The sequence below is a fragment of the Populus nigra genome, chromosome 16 (genome assembly GCF_951802175.1).
Source record: "Populus nigra chromosome 16, ddPopNigr1.1, whole genome shotgun sequence".
Taxonomy (NCBI): domain Eukaryota; kingdom Viridiplantae; phylum Streptophyta; class Magnoliopsida; order Malpighiales; family Salicaceae; genus Populus; species Populus nigra.
The window spans coordinates 9,906,415-9,921,966 of NC_084867.1; the positions used below are offsets into that span (position 1 = coordinate 9,906,415).

The 15,552-nt window shown below is 32.9% G+C and overlaps 1 protein-coding gene across 1 annotated transcript; it reads left to right on the forward strand.

Moving 5' to 3' along the window:
* The first annotated feature begins 4,082 nt into the window (after window positions 1-4,082).
* Window positions 4,083-12,012, forward strand: LOC133675515 (homeobox protein knotted-1-like 6). The gene is made up of 5 exons (XM_062096920.1): window positions 4,083-4,991; window positions 5,584-5,709; window positions 6,037-6,172; window positions 11,251-11,489; window positions 11,630-12,012. The coding sequence occupies exons 1-5, from the start codon at window positions 4,608-4,610 to the stop codon at window positions 11,786-11,788; spliced, it is 1,044 nt and encodes a 347-aa protein (XP_061952904.1). The 5' UTR covers window positions 4,083-4,607; the 3' UTR covers window positions 11,789-12,012.
* The last annotated feature ends 3,540 nt before the right edge of the window (window positions 12,013-15,552 follow it).

A 15,552-nucleotide genomic window follows, 5' to 3' on the forward strand; every position in this document is an offset into this window, starting at 1 on the left:
AGGAACCATTTTCTATAATTACCCATTAATCAAGGTAATAGTTTCGTTAACCAGTGAACTAGTTTCTTCCATTGCCTATTAACCAGCGAGCTAGTTTTTCTAATTACCTATTAATCAGGGCACTAGTCAAATTAATTAACTAGGAAGCTAGTTTCTCTGATTGTTCATTAACCAAAATACTAGTCTTATTAACCAGGAAATTAGTTTCTCCAATAATTTATCATTTTTCAAATAAAGTTAAGATGCATTTTAAGAAAATTGTGAATTACAATGTAAATATTTTATATTCAAGATGTTAAACACCTACCTCATATTTGAGTGCATAAAATAGTCATCTGCTGCTGGGTAGGTCCTATGACCTTCCCTGTACCAGTAGAAACAATATATTATTTTCCATCGATTTACCATAAAAAATCAATTTCATCATCTCTATATATTTTAAATTTTCAACAACATATACCCATTCAATCACAATCCTAAACACACAAATAAACATACAATTACTTAGATTTCCACCATTAATCATTCTTTTTTTAAAACAGTCGGTCATATCATTTATAGAACACTAATTTCTTTTCTTAGGTTTTTATACAATTTTTCCTTCATACATATTCATTAGATACTCCATATAACACAATCACACAACAGTTTAAACTAGTAAACTGAAACCCTTCAATTCCATCTTAGCTGAAATTCACATGCAAAAAGGAGGCATGATTTTTTTTTTCAATTTTGTATCAATTCCACTTGACCCAATCTTTTATTATACTCAAGAATTCATTTCCAAAGCAAAACTATCAATTAAAACATCCTAAAACATTCAACTCAACTTTCCATAACGAAATTCCAACATATCAAATTTCAAAACACATTAGAATTACAATCAATCAATGTAGGAGTGATTCTTATCTCCTACTAACACGAATTTAAGAAAAAGTTTATAAGAAAAATCAAAGTTTTCTTTACATCTTCTCTTCCTCTATTTAACTTTCATTTTCTCTTTTTTAAGAGTCAAAATCCTCAAAAGACTTGAATTTTTTCTTTTAATTCACAAAACTCCCTTACCCTCTTTAATTTATTTATTTATTATGTTTTCCTAATGAATTTGGTGAAAGAAAATAAAAATAAAAAGCCCTTCTTTCTCCCATGAACAATGGTGTTGGCCTCAAGGAGAAGAAAGAACATGTTTTTATAGTCTAGAGTTTATGTATTTACAACAATGCCTTTATATTTAGTTCATGTATTTTTTGTTTAATTAAATACCCTGTCTCGATCCACTTTTACCATATCAAACACAAGCATTTTTATCTTTAAAACTTTATTTCTAATTATTTAGTATGATGTCATTTATATTTTTTAGTTGACCCATGCCATCTCCAGGTTAAATTTTGAATATTTCACTAATCCCACAAAATTAGGGTTTACAAATTATGTAATTTAAAATATATAAAATTATTAAAAAATGATTGCCGACGCGTGCAAGCACGGGTCAAACACGTGGTAGCGCCCCACCCTCTGAGTGGCTCGTGTGGTGATGCTCGTTGGTCAAACACCGTTTTTCATGACAATATTTGATTCGCCTTGGTTTCTCCTCCTTTCAGAGGCAGCGCGTGTGACTAAAGAACATTGGATTTAGCGTCAACAACCTTTTCTTTTTTTCTTTTCTTCTTCTTCCCTCTCTCCTCCCTCGAAAACCAAGCTTGGCATTTCAAATTTAAGGGTAGTCCCTTTCTTTGGGAATATTTAAGTATTAGTTTTCATTCTTTTGATTTTTAATTTTTATCCTTGACACTTTTATAAGCTTTTAATTTGTTTTTTAATTTTATCATTCAATAAAATTTTATTTTTTATGTTCTCAAATTTGATTCTGATTCTATTTTTTTCTTGTCTCTTTAATAAAGTTTCAATTGTTTTCAATTTTATTATTTAATTAAAATTTTTAATTTGTTATTTTTTTAAGATTTAGTCCTTATTTCTTTGGTGGTTTGTTTTTTTAAGTAATTAATTTTTTTTTCAATTTAATCATTCAAACTGAAATTATTCATTTTTTTCTCAAAATTTTTTTTTATCTAACCTGCAAAAGGAGTACAAGTTATATAGCTAGTATTTACTAGATTTTGTACATTGTAAAATTTAAAATTAATTTAAAATATTCATCATTTCTTAGTAAAATAAAAACACAAAGTGACCAATTCAACTATCTAACGACTCACTATATCAATTAACTTATTGGTTTACTAATATTTGTTCATGCATAAAGAGTTTTTTTAAAAAATATATATATTAAAGCATCAAGTGGATTGTATCATAGCTTTCGATTTGATTTGATAAAAATAAAAACTCTTGATTTTTTTATCGTTCTATATATAATATAGAAATATATTTCAAAAAGCTTATCATCGGTATGGGAATTACAAATTTTATCCCAATAAATAAATAATAATGATAAATAAGACAACTTAAACTCAAACTATTATTTAAGCACATTAGACAAATCTCACACATATTATTTTGTCATAGGTATTGAATTAAGAACTCTTGTATAGAGTTCTTGTCGAATCTCACGATCCACCTTAAGCAACAAAAATCCTCTTAGGATCTTCTGTTTTCTGTCTCGGATAGACAGACCAAGGGAAAGACTCGCAGTCTTCCTTGCAACCTCACACGCACCACCGGTGCAACTGAGACTGGGAGGTCATCTTCAACCTCCAGGAATCCTAAAATTCTGTGATTTTTTCTTAACTTGGAACGTTTATAACCTCTTTGTTTCTTAACTTAGAAATTCATATAATATGCCATTTTAAAGCTTTATATGTCTACTTTGTAGTTATACTAAGTATACAACCGAGTTCATTATGAAAAAGGAGATTACCAGCCTCGAAGAACACTCCATGAACATGGATTTTTTACAGAAGTAACTTCGAAGTATTCATGGCAGACCTTCATTAATTATCTTAAATATATTTTATACTATTCATACATGTCAATTGGACTAGAAAACAAGCAAAATGTCTTTCATACCAATGTTGGAAACCTTTAAATGGATCAAAACTATACTTCTTTGAAATCACAGCCTAGATGAACCTTTGTTGTAGAGATGAATCCCTTCGAGAGTTAGAGAGAGGTTTTTCTTTTACACAAATTCTTCATCTTTGAATTCAAAAAATACGTATTGTCTTTTTATCCAATAAAAATCATGTACTGGATTAATTAACTCATCATGGATGGCCCAATATATTTTCCTTCGTATTCAAACAAAGCTAAGTTAAGGTTATATTTATTTTCTGAAAATTAATTTTTTATTTAGAAAATAACTTCAAAAAAAGTGGGTTATTTTTTTATATTTAACAGTATTATAAAAAATAAATTAGAAAATACTTTTCAGTGTTTAATTATATCATAAAAATAAGTTGGGAAATATCTTATTAATATTTTTTTTATTTTATTAGAAAAATAAAAATCAAAACTAATAAACGAGAAAGTTGAAAGATAATAAAATTAAAAAAAAATCAAATTTTATAAATTATTTTAAATAAAATAAATAACAATTAAAATAACGAGTATCTAATCTAACAGATAAAAAAATTAAAAGAGAGTGAAAATAAAAAAATTAATTTCATAAATTATTTCAAATAAAATAAATAGAGAAATAAAATCTGATAATTTAAAAAATTAATTAAAAAATAAAAAAACAATAATCATAATAAACATATTTTTATTTGATTGAAAAATACTTTTTATTGATTAAATTTTCTAATACTAAATAAATTTCTAGAAAATCATTTAACACACTACAACAGCTATAATAGACTTAAGACGTGATTTGAGAAAGAAAAAAAAAAAACGACGTAATTAAGGAGCGTCTTAAGTTAATGGGCTTTGTCCAAACATGAAGACGCGAGCCCAAAACGTGCTACGATTCGGGTCTCTATGACTGGTATTGGAGTTGATCGGCTAGAGAGAGTTGTTCGGGTTGGAGCCCAGAGCAAAACATAGATGGTCCCATCCACTATTTGTCTAGAGGATCCCAAGTGCTGCTACAGAAGAGCTTATTACCGTGTATTCGTCATCTACCACCACCATGCAGGCGGCAGGTTTTTTTTTTCTTGCCAAGAGTGATGCTGTAATGGGGAATTCACTAGCAAGTATATATAGAAGTCTCTTCGGCAAGTTAGGGCAACGCGCGCCATAATAGCGTGGAGGTTTATGCAAACTGGCCCTGGGCCTGGAGGGAGTGGAAAGAAGCAACTGAGGCTCGAGGGTCCACCATGCCTCAGGAACTTCTCTCTTTCGCTGTCTTGTTCTGATCATCATCATCATCGTCAGTTTAGAGTTCTTCTCCATTAATTTAATTAATTTCAAGCACCTGAGACTGAAAGTTATATCCCATAAACCCAGTCCTTATTTTTATTACGTACTGTAAGTCTGTAACTACACTCTCCTCTCCTCTCACTAGCTCAACCACTACAAAACCACACTTGTTTCTCTATTTCAACACAGTTGAACCCAATATTTTTTTTTTTAATCTCTGTTTCAAGGATCTACTTCCACGGCTGCTGCTAACCAGTAGAAAACCCAGTTTGCTAAACCTGATTCTTTCTCTCTCAATGATGGAGCAACTGCACGGTCTTCAATCCACTAGCACTGATTACTCTTTGCAGGTGCCCTCAGAGAACGCGGGTGCTCCAGTAGTGGCTAATTACTACCATCATATGGGGTTCCCATCTGCAGCTGGGGAGGCATCATTTCCTTTCTTTGGATCGGAGCAATTGTTTTGTGGTTCTTCAGTATCTGATGCTGCTTCAATGGTGGTGGAGTTGCATCATCATCATCAGCAGCAGCAGCAGCAGAGAGGTGGTGGTGGCGGTTGTGTTGGTGATAATAGTAATAGTAATAATTCACAGGAGGAGGCTTCTTGTGCAATTAGGGCTAAAATTGCTTCTCACCCTCTTTATCCTAAGTTACTCGAAGCTTATATTGATTGCCAGAAGGTATATACACTAATCTTTTTGGTAACCAAATGATTTGGATTTTGAACTACATGTAATGTTCTTTAAAATCAAGCAAACTAGAACAGTTAGGCCAAGTGACAGACGGAACTCGAAGCATTCGAGACTCTTTTCTAAATGAGCCAAACTCAGTGTGAAGTTCTTGAAAAAAACTAAGAAGTTTTGAGACTCTTGATTTCCATCATTTGAGTGGTCTTGATTTGAAGGATGTATAAGAGCCTCAATTTGATCCATGAAATGTATTGTGCGACGATTTCTGAATGTATTTTATTGCTATATCGTTGCAATTACATGTGTGTTCTCCTGTAAATTTCTTCTTTGATGCCCAATATATTAAATTGATCAATTTCTTTGACATTTTGTTATTATGTAATACAAACTTCTGTTATCAGCTAGCCTAAAAAAATAGGGAAGCTGTGTAGACCATATATGCTGTTAGTCTTTTGAAAATCCTGGAAATTGGAAAGTTCCAATATTTATTGGTTAGTGCTCCATAAAGGGTATCGATAAGTCTACTGTAGACTGTTGTTTTATTTGTTTTCTTACTAATTTCTTTTGATTTCTGTGTTTTCAGGTGGGAGCACCGCCGGAGATGGCTTATTTGTTAGATGGAATCCGGGAAGAGAATGATGTTTCCAAGAGGTCCGATAATACTGTCGCCTCTTGCTTGGGTGCAGATCCCGCGCTTGACGAGTTCATGGTCTCTTTTTTCTCTTAGTACTTCCTCTCTTCTTGAAGGATCCAAAACCCTAATAACCTATTTTCCCCATCTCTCTCATCTTCTTCTAACTTTCTCAGTTTCCATATTTGATGGCCTTATTTAGTTACTTATTTAGACATGGAAATAAAGTCCCTACTTTCCTTTTCGGGACTCCTTTGTTTGATTTCTTGATTTCAAGTGGAATATTTCCTTTTTCTTCTAGGTTTTCTTCTTCAAAATGGATTTTATCCTTTTCTCCCTCCCCCCCTCTCTCTCTCTCTCTCTCGTTTCTTGACTGACATTACATGATGTTTTTTCTCTTTGTAGGAAACTTACTGCGACATTCTGATGAAGTATAAGGCGGATCTCTCTAGGCCTTTTGATGAAGCTACCGCTTTCTTGAATGATATTGAGGCTCAGTTTAATACGCTCTGCAATGGTGCTTCCAGAAGTCAAGTTCATGGTCTCAATCTCTCTCTCTCTCTCTCTTTTACTACTCAGTATGTTAACTAGTTTGTTGATGTTTGTGCAGTAGATTTTATTTATTATAATATTATCTTCTATGTTATGGGAACATGTGATAGCAATCACATAATGTGAAAGAGAGTGAGGCGCACGCTAGCATAAAACCTAGTGCATTTTAGCAGAACAGCCTGATCACACGAGGAATAGTGGGAGTGGCTGTTTTCATGGCCAATTTCCCATATTGGTTCTGGACAAAAACCCTGCACCTCTAAGAACATTTATTCATATTCTTGCTGTAAAAACCAAGGTTTCAGATTTAGAAATGTCAAAAAAAAAACCTAGAAAAGAAAGACCCTTTTGGCGGTAATGGATCTGAATTAGTACGGCAACATGGGAGAACATGTAGAAAAGTTATCCATTTTAGGGTTGGGGGCATTAAGCTTTCATTTCTACTTTCCCTTTCCTTTCGTTTCCATCTTAAGGGAGTATTCAAGAATCAGAATTATTAGCTTTAAAGGTAGAATCCATGGAGGCAATAGCTTTTGTCATGGATTGCATCGAAGGATAAAAACCAATAGAAGCTTTTCTTTTCAACCAATATTAGATGCTTTCATTTGGTAAAATTATAATCTTAGTTTCAAACCACCTTGACGCTCCAAGTTCAGATTGTAGCTAGGAGTTATTGCTGATCCTGATACTTACTGATTCCGTTGTTACTTGTAAGCACTCCCTTTTTCCTTCTTATTTTAGCATGGGAGAAAGGGAATGACAACACCTAAATATTGGAAAATGTTCTAGAAAAGGAATTATACCAAGGCACTTCTTTTTCTTGGGAAACTAATATATAAGAGCCTATGAGTTGTGAGTTGTTCAAGTGAGTCATGAATTAAACTCGCTTTGTTCCTCATAATTGTCCTTAGACAAGGTTGAGGCAATACTGAATTGTGTTTGATTAAATGTTAAACGTTTCTGGTGAGTGTTTTGATGCTAATCCTTAGTGGTGTGGAAGCAAATGGGATTTGGTAATTCCCTTTTAAACAACTGGCTGTCAACTTTATTTGTATTGTGATTAGAGATTTAAGTTTCAATAAAGCACGAGTTGTAGGGCATGCCACGGGTGGGAATTAAAAACTATTCCTTAGGAAAGAAGGTCAGAGGATTGGATTGGTTCTGGCATCCATAGAGTGAAAGCCTTGGAACCGCTGTCATAGCATATTAAGAATTCTTTGGGAAGAGTTGCAGGCTGTTGGAAATATATAAAATATAGCCCGAACTGAAAGCAAACCCCTTTTCTGCTTGATCATACACATTACTAAATATATTAGATTCCCAACTGAATCTCCCAATGAACTAGAGATATCATGGTAGACTTAAGTACAAGGAGTTTGGTTTTCAAGATATCATCATGTTTGCTTTATGGCAATTGAAGTAGAGAAGCACCTGCTGCTCGTGTTAGGATGTTCCTCTTGTCTTCCTTTGTCATCTATTCCTTCCTTTTTATGTACCAGATCACTGTTGATCTCCTGCTTTTGAGGCTTAATGTAATTCAATAATGGTTGAAACTACTGGCTTTTTTCTTTTTTTACTTTGTACAGAATACAGATGGTCTTTGTCGCCAAAATTGTTATTTTAGTTGCATTCCTCTGTGGTCAAGGCTACAAGCCCACACATATTATAGTTGCATGCTATTTTTAGAATCATTTTGAAAGAAAGCTGCATTTCGTACACTGGAGGTTATGGATTTTGTCTGGGAATAAGAGCTTTAGATATGGATTGGTTGAATTATTATATTTCTGCATTCGTGAAGCTAAAGTTCTGATTTTAATAGAGTGCATGAAGATCCTATAGTGGGGCTTCACACTCTTTTTGGTTAATTGCCTACCTGTACAGTGCGGATTTGCATTTTCCTTGGTGTCATTTTTATGCTTTATGTATGCCCTGATTAGAGACTTTGTGGTATCAAAAGGGATTCTTAATGCTGGGCACTGAATAAGAAATGACTTCACTTTTAAGCTGTTAGTCTGTGGATATCTTCGAGTATCTTTTGGTGCGTAGACTAGCTGGATTGATGACTTATGTTTTCACGGTGTTGTGTTCCATATGAGATTTCCTCTCTTTTTTATTATTATTGGCTTGGTTTGCTAAAGGATGAAATCTTGGTCAGTCTCTTGTTTACTCTATGATTCTATGACTTGATATGCATTAACTTCTTGTGAGAGGCTCCTCTATTTCCCATCGGTTTATTGTAGACCCTTCATATGAATTAGCTTTTGTGTTTATTGAGCTATTTTTCTGCTCTTTATTCATGACCACAGCACAGTCTCATGGTTTGATGCATCATCGTGTCATTGGGACATTAGGATACAAGTAATTTGAAAATAAGCTCTCCTTGTTCTTAGCACCTTCGAGCATGCTTGCTCATCGTGGCTGGAATGCTTTCGTGCAGCTTGCTATCAGTTTATATTCATGAGTTTTGTTATAGATTAGAAGAGCATGGGCTTGAGCCTGTATTCCTTGTGCACATCAAAAAATTATTTTGCTGTCCATAAAGAGCTCAAGTATGTGCCAGAGCCCTAAACATGGGATAAGAAGAGTGCGATAGTCAAGAGTCATATCTTAGTGTCTCCATCTGCTGCAGCTGTATGCTAATATCTGGTCGTTCCCAATGCTTTAGCCATATTATTTTCCTTCTATTCCATCAACTCAAGTGTTTTCCCTTTTATTTTCCTTTTATCTCAACAATCGACACTCTTTTTCTGAGTGCTGAAAGAAGTAAGTATAGCTTGTGTGCTTAACATTTATTGAACAACATTGCTGGCTATATGATAGGCCTTCACACACAAATCAATCAAGAGGAGGCATGAAATGCCCCCAGTGATGTTTCATTTCATGCTCAAAATGGAATGGGATTTGAGCTGTGGCCTTGTCGTGTGAATGCTGTGAGTGATCATGAGGTTGTATTTTCGAGACTTCCTAATCATGTTTTTCGAATGTTATTAGTATTGTAAATCATTGGATTGAGTCCCCTCCGTCCCCTAGTCTGTGTCTGCTGCTTGTTTTCTATGTTAAAAATTCTTGTTGCTCTAAGATAGTGTTTTGGCATTGCTTTTTTAAAATGTTTTAGAAATAATTTATTTTAAAAAAAATTCATCACTCTCTATTTAAATAATGGATGATTTTGCAGTCTCCTCCCTTTCTTTTGTTTTCTTGTTAGTTTCTTTTGATATAAAAGGAGTTCAAATTAACTTTAGTTTTATAGGGATTTAATCTGGCAACATGCATGCTCTTTTCCTGTAATGGCCCAATTCTTTGATACTAAGGAAGCGTTTATTGGCAAAAACTTGATTTTTTTTGTTAAATTTTTTTTTATTGTTTTTGAATTGTCAAGGAAAAAAATAAAAATATATATATTATTTTAATATATTTTTAATTTAAAATTACTTTAAAAAATATCCATTAAAAAAACTGCCTAAATAAATCTATATTTTTTTACAACTTTCTAGCTATGGTGTTTGGGTTTTATCAGGGGTGGATTATGAATTTTAGGGTTTGATTATTAGCCTGGAATATTATTATTTTAAGAACTTGGGCATGTTTGGGGGTTAGGGTTTGGAGATGGAGGGGCATAAAAGGGATTTGGTTGGAAGCCACATTGGACGCCCGCTGCAAGCGCTGCAAAATCAGGTTCTATCTAGTAATTATGAAGCGCTCACTCTTAACTTTCGGTGGCTCTATCTACGATTCTAGCACTACAGTATCTTTCTAGTCTCCCGTCCACTTCACTTCCCAAGGCTGTATGTTCCTTTCTGCTGCCCTGATTCAGCTCGACTCATTGCAAAAATATTAAATGCTGAACTGCAATTCTTCCCTCTGGTTACAATACAGAGTCAGTCCTTGTGATTTCTTCTTTATATATATATATATATTGGGAGAAAATAGTGGTGCAGAAGACCCTTAAAATTCCCCGCCATTTCCTCTGTGGTTTTTCTTTTTTTATTGTAAATTTTGGGGTTTTTCCAAGGTCGAGGGAAGGCACTGTGACTGCACTTGTGAGAGGGTGAGGTGATTGAAATGAAAGTATCGTAAGGAGAGAAGGGAGTGTAGTCTAGTCTAGGGCAGAGCGTGCGCGCGTGCCATGCGCGTTGCCTCTTTTTTAAGGAGCCGTACTCTTTTAAAGGCGCCACCTCTTCTCTGACTGCGATACGACACAACGAACCTCTCAATCTTTCCTTCTTCCTCACGCATTCCTACTTTTAACCGCGCGCTGTGTTGTATACTGTTCTTTTCTATCCAAATTTCCTCGTGGGTCCCAAATTCTGAGTACAGCATCCATGGAGACATGGGATCATGCCTCCCAAGTGTTCATTATCCTGTGCCCCACTTCCCTCTTTTTTTTTCTTGTTTCTTTTCAGTTGATTTTCTGCAGACCCATCAAGTTGATTTTTTTTTAATTTTTTTTTTTTTTTGATCACCCCCGTGATGGTTTGTTGGGTGTGTTAGTCCAAACGTGACACTTTAGGACTTGTCCATCTTTCTTCTTAAGAAGCCTAGCTAGCTATTGGATTCCTCTGGAAATGTAAGGGAAAAAGAAAGGCGGTTTAGTTGTATGGTTAAAATTAATGTAGCATAGTAAGGACCGTCTGTACCTTGTGGTAATGATAATACCAGAGCGCATAAGTGCCGTGTTTTGAAATTTTTTTCCTCCATCTTGTATTAGGATATTGTTGCTATTAATTTGTTATCTATGGAGTATGCTGTCTAGCTATGTAAAAACAAGATGGTTCTGAAGGCGGTTTGGGGTATCTTGGTTCAGATAGGCAGTGATACTGCTCAAAAGCAGTGGTGGTTTTGGCTGAAACTTCCATGCAATTTGTAAAATTGTGAACAGTGACAGTGAATTCGACATTGTAAAGTGAAGTCTTTCTAATGCACCTGCTCATGCATTTGTTTGTCGTAGGCAGCTGTTTATCTCTGGCTCCTCATTGAACACACGCACACACATGGATTCTCTTTAAACAGTGACAATGAGTTTGGTTATATGTTTGTTGGCATCCTATTAATTCATTCTCCTGCCAGATGAAGCTGTTGGTTCATCGGATGAAGATGCCAGTGGAGGAGATGCAGAGGTGCAAGATTGTACCCGTGCAAACGAGGATCGAGAGCTTAAGGACAAACTGCTATGTAAATATAGTGGTTACATAAGCACCTTAAAGCACGAGTTTTCGAAGAAGAAGAAGAAAGGAAAACTGCCGAAAGAAGCAAGGGAAGTCCTACTTAACTGGTGGACCATTCATTACAAATGGCCATACCCAACGGTAATTATTTCTTTGAAGCAAATATCGTCGCCAACTGAAAACCCTAATCTATCTCTTGCTCTAATGTATAGCATTTTGTTGGAAAATCTGAATGCATGGTCAAGCCCTTTAATCGCATTTTATTGTTTTTGATATTTCAGGAAGCTGACAAGGTTGCTTTGGCTGAATCAACTGGCCTGGAACAGAAACAGATAAACAACTGGTTCATCAACCAAAGGAAACGTCACTGGAAACCGTCAGAGAACATGCAGTTTGCTGTTGTGGATAGTCTATATGGCCCGTTTTTCATGAATGATTAAGGTGGGGTTTTCACTTTCCCCTCACTTTGCTTTTGTACATTCTTGGACAAGGCCTCATGCTGATGCGCCTAATGAAATGCTTACCGCTTCAATTATCTAACTACTTTTCCATTCAATTTTGTTTGCTTCCTCTTTGCTTAAGTGTTCTTTGCTGGTTGTAAGATTGTGGGAACTGAATCTGACTTCATCAGAATCATCACAATTATAAATAACCATTAAAACGATATGCTCGAAGGTCATGGAGTCTTGTAAGGCATGCGCAACCCTATTGAGGTCCTGTAAGGCATGTGCAGTACTGAAAAGAACTTGAGAGAGTGAATTGCACTCCCTTGCACGTTTAATATATATATATTGTTTGCCATCTTGTTTCCCTATTGAAGTTAATGGGAAAAAATGAGTCAAAGCAAGAGAAAGAAGATTAACTAGTCTTCGGCAAAATTAATCAATAATTAACAAAAACCAAAAGAAGGTCAGATAAACATTGTAGATGAAGACACAAAATAGCATGGATTAGAACAATATTTTAACCTTCTTAAGAAAAAACCAAATGGTCTTGCTGATGGGTTAATATGGTTTTTCTTAATCACCTATTGGTTATTGTACATATTTTTTTAAGTATTTTTAAAGCATGCTAAAATGACTAGATTGGTTTTAAAAGCAAGGTTTTTTTTAAAATCGACGTCTAAGGCTTTTTTAGGCATTTGATTTTTTCAGTAAAATGATTAAATTATTTTTATAAGCAAAAATCATTTAACTAGAATCTAGGGTTTTTTAGTATTTTCATTGCGGTTTTTTTTATAATAATCAATTTGATTGGGGATATTTTAATAATTTAATAAATATAAATTTTATTTTTAAAAATTAGCTAACATGTACATTGACTATGTAAGCGTGTGGATTGTTGTTGTGTCATTCGGGCAGTGCGGGTTTTATAGCCAAATGATGGCTTCCAAGAGTTACGTTCAAATCGTTTTGTGGCCTCTCTATCTCTCGATACAACATATAGTCAATGGACCTCTAGTTTGTCACCGATTATTTTTTTTTTCTTTATTTCCTCTCTCTTTAATCTCCATAACTACTTTTAAAATTTTCAAATCAACCCTCTAATTATTTTTGTCCTTCATATTTGGTTCATGTCATTTTAATCATTATTTATTTTATTTGAAGTAATTTATACAAATTTATTTTTTAAAATCTCATCCTTCAATTTATTTATTTGTCAAATTTGATCCTCATTCTTTTATTTGCTATTGTAAAACCCTGGATAATATTATTGATTTTCATAAAAGTCAGGTTTTCAAAAAAATAATGGAAAGTGATAAATTAAATTATAAGAATGATGATATATTCGAGAATCTGGATTAAAATGTTTTGTTCAAGTGTTAATATATATAAATAAACAAACATGAAAATGTGAATAAAATTTTTATAGAAGTAAATTTCATGAAACTAAAAGTATCAACGAATAACTTAGTGAAATTCGATATAACCCGGGCAAGATTTGGTATAAACAGGTATCAGGATTCAGGAAATTTTACCCAAAAATCATAAAAGTTATTGTTGAGGGATATAGAAGGCATTTAAAAAAAATAAAGAAATAATATGTGTGCGCGGGAAGAAAACGTTTAGGGACATAAAAGATATTTTTTAAAAAGTTAACTATATATATATATATATATGAGTGCAAGTGAGTGTGCTGTAAAGAAAAAAAAATATACTCTTATATGACATTTGATGCTTTTGTCAATGGTAGCATTCCAAGCATATATATATATATATATATATATATAGAGAGATCGAGAAGAAATATACTCTTATATGACATTTGTTGTTGTTGCATTTTGGAATGTAATAATATTATTAATCTAATACGATAAAGAATATATTTATATAAAAATTATGGTAGTGACTGAGCAACCTCCGGTTAATTATACATTTGAAATGTTTTTTTTTTATTGTTTAACATGGATATTTTAGTCAGTTTTCGCACACCTCGACTAATCTTATAAGTTCTAAAATTAACGATTATATAAGTTTCCAGTTGTCATTATATTAACAATTACAAAACTCGAATATGAAATCACATATATTTAAAATGATTTTAAATAATCATACATCAAACGTATGAGCTTCAATTATTATTTAGCCTCATGGGTTCTGAGAGCTTGAAATGTTTTTAATTTAATTATGTATTGCCTACAATACAGAGCTTGAAGTGTTTTCATTGAGCTTTTGCTATATTCGCTTTTAATCTGAAATAGCACCAACATATGCATCATCCGTTGATGCTCTCAATGTGATCCGATCAAATCACGTGGAGAATTTTATGCACTTGTCGACTATGTGATTTGATTTGAATTTTGTCTAATCATGTGGAGAATTAATTATACTTTCTAAATAATTAAAGTTTAAAAATTAATTAAACTCCCTAAAAAATAAAAATAAAAAGTTTATGGTGATTCAATATTAGTATAATAGTGAAGCACCTCAATTTTGTTTCTTTTTCTTAATTCTACATTTTAAATTTTTTCCCTTCTAGTTTTATCTTTAAATATTTAATTAATTTTAAATTAATCATCGTAATATGTTTTAATTTACTTTTTATGAGGTTATTATAATTTTAAATAAATATTCTGATATTTAGTTAGTATTTAATTTTTAAAAACATATATTTTTGTACTCTTTATTAAAATAAAATAAAAAGGTTATAATGATTCATTGTTCATATAAAAATAAAGCACCTCAATTTAAAAAAAAAATTGAAAAAAAAATTGCAAGCTAAGATTTATAAAAATAAAAGGGAACAAATGATTTTTTTCCTTTTATATATAAGTTCTACTTTTTCTTTTATTTCATCATTTAATATTTTATTAATTTTAAATTGGTTGTTATAATTATTTCGATCTGCTTTTTATGAAGTTATTATAGTTTTAACATAATCGTTTAATATTTTATTAAATTGGTTGTTATAATTTGTTTCGATGTGCTTTTTATAAAATTATTATAGTCTTAACATAATCATTTTGATATTTGATTAGTGCTTAATTTTTACAAATTTTTATTTTTTTATCATATTATTAAATAAAAATAATTTTTTTAAAAAAATAAAAAATTTAATGAATTACATGAATCAGGTTATTATAAATCAGGTTATGAGTTTTGTGAGTAAAACCATGCAGGTTATGGACTTGAGGACTTGAAGATCTACAGCTCAAATGACTAATTTCACTTTATTGAATGGAAACAGTTAGAAGATTGTTTAGATACAATTGAAGCTAAAAATGAAAACAAGAAATGACAGTTCAGAGAGAAAACAGAAGAAAAAACCAGAAAGAAAGAATGATCACACAAATGCATAAGATGATCTCTTTTTCCAGCAGTTCTTCTCTTAAAAAGGGATTACACGAACATGTGCTAAACTTTCTGCCCGCTGATACGATCCATAGCGGCGGATTGACTCGAGAAACATTAAGGAAACATCAAACTCAGTGCACTGTAGCTGAAACCAAATTAAGCAACTGAAGTCTTGACTGAATTATGATCAGCTTTCTGGACGTTCCACGCGATAACCAAGAAGATGGAGGCAGCAAACTCACAGCATTTTATGGCAAGGCGGACAAAGCCAGTCTGTTTTAGACATATCAAGGGCCCAATAATTCACAGCAAAACTGATAGCGAGGACATATTTGATGAGCGAAGCTCGAAACTTAAAACAATGACAGATTGATGAGCAGAACAGAGCTGCAAACTTAAATTCGTAATTC